The sequence below is a fragment of the Brassica napus genome, chromosome A2, assembly GCF_020379485.1.
Source record: "Brassica napus cultivar Da-Ae chromosome A2, Da-Ae, whole genome shotgun sequence".
Lineage (NCBI taxonomy): Eukaryota > Viridiplantae > Streptophyta > Magnoliopsida > Brassicales > Brassicaceae > Brassica > Brassica napus.
Window position 1 is genome coordinate 20,000,524 of NC_063435.1, and position 5,366 is coordinate 20,005,889.

At 30.6% G+C, this 5,366-nt stretch overlaps 1 protein-coding gene across 1 annotated transcript; it reads left to right on the forward strand.

Annotated features, from left to right (window-relative positions):
- The first annotated feature begins 1,323 nt into the window (after window positions 1-1,323).
- LOC111213992 (transcription activator GLK2) lies at window positions 1,324-4,304 on the forward strand. Its single transcript, XM_048759541.1, has 5 exons — window positions 1,324-2,022; window positions 2,925-3,065; window positions 3,277-3,609; window positions 3,690-3,806; window positions 3,999-4,304. Exons 1-5 carry the CDS (start codon window positions 1,444-1,446, stop codon window positions 4,143-4,145), a joined length of 1,317 nt encoding a protein of 438 aa, XP_048615498.1. The 5' UTR covers window positions 1,324-1,443; the 3' UTR covers window positions 4,146-4,304.
- Window positions 4,305-5,366: the final 1,062 nt, after the last annotated feature.

A 5,366-nucleotide genomic window follows, 5' to 3' on the forward strand; every position in this document is an offset into this window, starting at 1 on the left:
GTTTCTTATTTTACGTAATTTATAAATATATATAAAAATTGATCACATTATTACTCTTTCATAGTCTCAACAATTAGTTACCATAAATAATTATTTTTAAAATTATGTAGATTATTTGGAAAGTGGTAATTGAATTATCATTTCATTTTAGATATAATTATAATAAATAAGTTTTTAAATCATCGGCCAATCAAATTATAACAATTTGAAGAGTTCATTAATGATAGACACGTAATAAAAAAATCACTTATGTGACTTTCCAATCAATATATAGTAGGTTTATATTTTTATAAATAATTTAAAAATAATATTAATAAACATGTTTGGATTTTGTAATATTTAAAATAGTTATTATATAATTATATTCAAATACAATTCATCAAGTAGACTATAAAACTATTATATTTATCTTATATAAATTTTCGTTCATTATATTTTATAGTTTATAAATATTAAAAATAATAAATAAAACATTATTAATCTTTCTATAATTTCGAGAATTAGTTTCCATAAATTGTTATTTGTAATATTCTTTAGATTATATGGCAAGTGATGTTAATTGATTTTAGACTTAACTTTAATTTTTTGATATAAATTAAATAAATAAATGAGCTTAACGAAATGGACAATAGTTTTGGGTCTGTCTACATAAGAGATTGATTAAAAAAAAAAAAAAAAAAAATCGACCAATAGAATTATAACAATTTTTCTGAGAAGCTCTATATTAATGCCATGTCAGCAGAATCACTAAAGTGACTTCTCTTTTAATATATAGGGGGATTTTCGTATTTGTCATCTGCCATCTAGTGTATCTTTTTGCTTCAGTTATTTACTTAAAATGGCTGGGGAACAATTGTTGGGCCTGATTTTGCATATCCATCGACATAAACCCCAAAAGATGGAGATCGACCTAAAAGGGACTTCGAGAGAAAATACCCGGCCCACTAATATTCGTCAAAAGAAAACGGGCTCAATATCGAAGGAAGAATCGAGCTAGACTTAGTCAAGAAGATCCTCTGTGATCTTTGATACGGTTAGACGACTGAGGACTACATAAAGGAGAAAGAGAGCAAGAGAAGGGCCACTCGAAACCCTAGACACAAACATCACCTCAATAAATTTGTCTTAGTTCTTAGTCATTGTAATCCCTTTTCATTATAAACATTGTATTTGATCAATCTCCATTTTTGTTAATCGTTGTGTTTACCCACGTTATTTTGTTCTTTAATCTTTTACCAAATACCTAGTGTGAGTTTTATGATCTACAATGGTATATCCACATTTCTAAAGTTTTAAAAGGAAAAAAATAAATATATTATAATTTAGAATTATTTTTATTGAATTTAAAATTTACAAGATGAAGAAAAAAGGTAAGAGTTTATATCTTTTATCTCTCAACCACAACTTTTCTCATGGCAGTATACCACCAATGGTCCAACACTGATGGCATATAAATATTTTAATAAACCTTGGAAGTATCTATATCGATGCAGACACACACGACTGTATATATACACACATGTATTACTACTTCACTGTATCATTTTTTTTCTCTCTAAATATTCGAATCTTGAACTTTTTCATTTTCACTATTCGATGTTAACTGTGTCTCTTCTCATCGTTAACACAACCTCAAGAGAAAACTATATGGCGGCGGATTTCTCAGATTTTACGACGGAAGGCTTGCCGGACTTCACGATGGTCGGAGAAGGAAGTCTTGATCTTCTTGGAGGAATCGATTACTACGACGACTTTTTCATTGGGTTCGATGGAGATGATGCTTTACCCGATTTGGAGATTGATTGCGATATTCTCGGGGAATATTCCGGCAGTGGGAGAGATGATGAACAAGAAATGGAGGGAAACAGTTCGACAGCGTCGGAGACGTCAGAGAGAGACGGTGGTGTGGTTAAGCTTGATGGTGGTGATATTACTCACAAAATGGTGCGTAGAGGAAAACGTAAAGGGAAGAAAAATAAAGATTGTTTATCCGTTGACAATGAAATTAAGAAAAAACCCAAGGTATGTTTATATACATTTTCCTAACAAATAACTTTTTCATTGACAAAATACTAGCTATTTTTAATTTCCTTTCTTAAATAACAAGTATTAATCTCTGTTGAGTAGATTCAATGCAACTTGGGTATTTGAGTTTTTTTTTTTAATATTTGTGGTTTCAAATAATTGTTCATCTATTTTATTTTCATAATTAATCAGAAATATATATATATATATATATATATATATATATATATATAATTATATATATAGGAATTATCTATATTTTTTGCTACTGATAAAATCTATGTTATGAACCAGTTTTCTTTTGTAGTAACAAATTCATAATCTTAAACTTTATCTAATTTTATAAATATTAACAGAAATCGACCATCTAGTTTTTCGTTAATAAATAACTAATTCATGGTTTTTAAGTATATTTAAATTATGCCAGTTTACAAAAAAAAAGTATATTTAAATTCATGATTTTAAATATATGAAACCGTTCAATCTTCATCAATAAATCCATATTTATAAAAAATTAAGCTTTGTGATAATTTTTATGTTTAATATCAACCGTCGTTAATTATAATAAATTTTAATAATAACTAATAAGTTTTCACATATGGACCATCTAGTTTGTCGTTAATAAATTAATACTTTCTTCTTAGGTATATGAAATAGTTGGTATATGAAATAGTTTAATCTTGGTATATGAAATAGTTTAATCTCTAGCAGCAAAATTATAATCTTATATTGAATATGTATATATGTCCGATATTCTACTGATTTGGCTGGCCTAGACCCGTTGACAAAAAAAAATGCAGCCTAGACCAATTAGTCATCTAATTTATCAATATTAAATAAAATTATAATTTTAACAATATAGTTAATCAAAATAATATGTAAATTATTGCTAAATTCAGGTGGATTGGACGCCGGAGTTACACCGGAATTTCGTACAAGCTGTGGAGCAACTAGGGATAGACAAAGCAGTGCCATCTCGGATTTTAGAAATTATGAACGTTAAATCCCTCACTCGTCACAACGTTGCAAGCCATCTCCAGGTATTGTACTGCTCAAAAAGCCACTAGATTATATCCTACATCAATTAATCTATAGGCTAGAGCTATGTTCTTAGGAATATACCTAACCAATCAAAGATCTATGTCATTGAAAAAAAAGAGAGAAGATCTATGTTATTCAGTATTAAAGCGATCTAAATAAACATCAACTAATATGAGAATAATTGTGTGTTTTCTCTTATAATAATAACAGAAATATAGGTCACATCGGAAACATTTACTAGCGCGTGAAGCAGAAGCTGCGAGCTGGAATCTCAGGCGGCATACTACGGTGGCAGTTGCCGGATTAGGAGGGAAAAAACCGTGGATGGCTCCTGCCTTGGGCTATAGACCAAACGTGACACAGATGCATCACGGCCACTTCAGGCCTTTACACGTGTGGGGTCATCCTACATGGCCTAAACACAAGCATAACCATCCATCTTCGTCTACTCATCGGAGATATCAAATTCCGGCTGTTGCAGCACCTCCGTCATCTTGGCCAGGTCAGCCGCCATATTGGCACCAACAAGCACTATATCCACAGGTAAATTCATATGTAAATTTGACAGATTGGTTGCACGGTTAAAATGTAAAATAATAATTATTAAAAGGGTTTATTTGTAGGGATATGGTATGGCTACACCGAATCATTCGATGTATAATAATAAATCAGAAACGAGCATTGGTGTTCCCACAAGACAATTAAGCCCCACCACTAATCCGCCTATCGACATTCATCCCGTGAGTGCACCTTTATTTCTTTTGAATTTTCTTTGATTCCGAAATAAGTAATAATCCGAAAAGTTTTTGAGAACTTTGTTTAACTTGATAAGGTTTTTTTTGTTTGTAAAAGGGCTTTTTAACTTGATAAGGTTATCTCATTAATTAGTGTTTATCTCCCTTTGAATTTTGTTTTTTTTTTTGTCGGTGCAGTCTAATGAGAGCATAGACGCAGCTATAGGAGACGTCATCACAAAGCCGTGGCTACCTCTTCCTCTAGGACTGAAACCGCCCTCAGTTGACGGCGTCATGACCGAATTACAACGTCAAGGCGTTCCTAATGTTCCTCCTCTTCCTTGAGAGAGCAAAATTCGCCGAAATCACAATTGTTGAATTCGCCTTTTTGGGTATCTTTCTAAGTATTTTTGCAAGGAATACAATATAATTCCTTGTTGCTTGATCATATGTGTTCAATATGAGTTCATCTATCGAAGTTAAAGCAAGTCTGTTTTTATCTAATTGCATCGTCTTGTTAGTCAATCAACTTAATCCTACCTATTATATAAAAGAACAACAAAATTAATTTAAACTACTTGTGTCCCGCACCTTGTGTGCGGATTAGTATATTTAACTATTTTTAATTATAATTTTTATTTTATAAAATAATAATAATTCAATTAGATAAAAAATTAAATTATTATAAAATATAAATTTTAATATTTATATTGATAATCAATGTAAAATTATGCTCTTCTGTTTCATATTTTTATTTATAAAATGTAGATTTTAGATCAAAATCTTTTCTATAGTAATAATTAAATTATGAAATTTTTATTGAAATTAACATATATTGTATTTTGACTGAAAAGAAATCATGTGGTACTGAAATAATGATAAAAATCACAAATATAAAAAGATTAACAAAATAAATATAGTTTAGAAGTGTTCAATACAATTCGGAATTGTTTATGTTTTTTTACTTTTTGCTTTTGCTATCATGGTTCATTTAAGTTACATACACTTCGGAGTTCCTATTTAAACCAATTGTTAATAAATAAACTGATTTATCTTTTTTATTATTTAATATAATTTTCATTCGATGTTGAACATTGTCTTAATATAGAAGACAATCCATCAATTAGTCATATGTGCTGCAACGCACCATTATGATCGGACGTAAAGATGGTTAATGAGGCATGAAAAAAGGTTGTTTGCTGGATTGTCTTTCGTCGAGCAAAAATACAGTCGTATTCCATTTTTTTTTTAAGTTCGTATTCCATTTTTTTTTTGAAACATTTTTTAAAATTAATGCACCAACCGAAATCGAATCCGGATCTGTACCGTGGCAGGGTACTATTCTACCTGTGAATATGGGCTTGACTTCAGGTATTGGGCCGACTCGACAAAAGCCCATTCCAGCTCAAATGAGATATAACTGAAAGTACAACGGCCATAACGGCCTGAGTCATCACTTTTGTTATCTCAGAAGAAACAGAGATAGCAGAGAGCGATCAAGAGGAGAGAATCAGAAGGAAGAGAGGTTTACCTGAGGTGATTGATCGGAGGCTGAAGAGAAGAGAG

Excerpts from the sequence above, each read along its gene's own strand:
- LOC111213992 (XM_048759541.1), top strand. The coding sequence starts at position 1,444 with ATGGCATATAAATATTTTAATAAACCTTGGAAGTATCTATATCGATGC. Across the intron at positions 2,023-2,924 it reads AAATTAAGAAAAAACCCAAG|GTGGATTGGACGCCGGAGTT; the intron begins GTATGTTTATAT and ends TGCTAAATTCAG. Across the intron at positions 3,610-3,689 it reads AACAAGCACTATATCCACAG|GGATATGGTATGGCTACACC; the intron begins GTAAATTCATAT and ends GTTTATTTGTAG.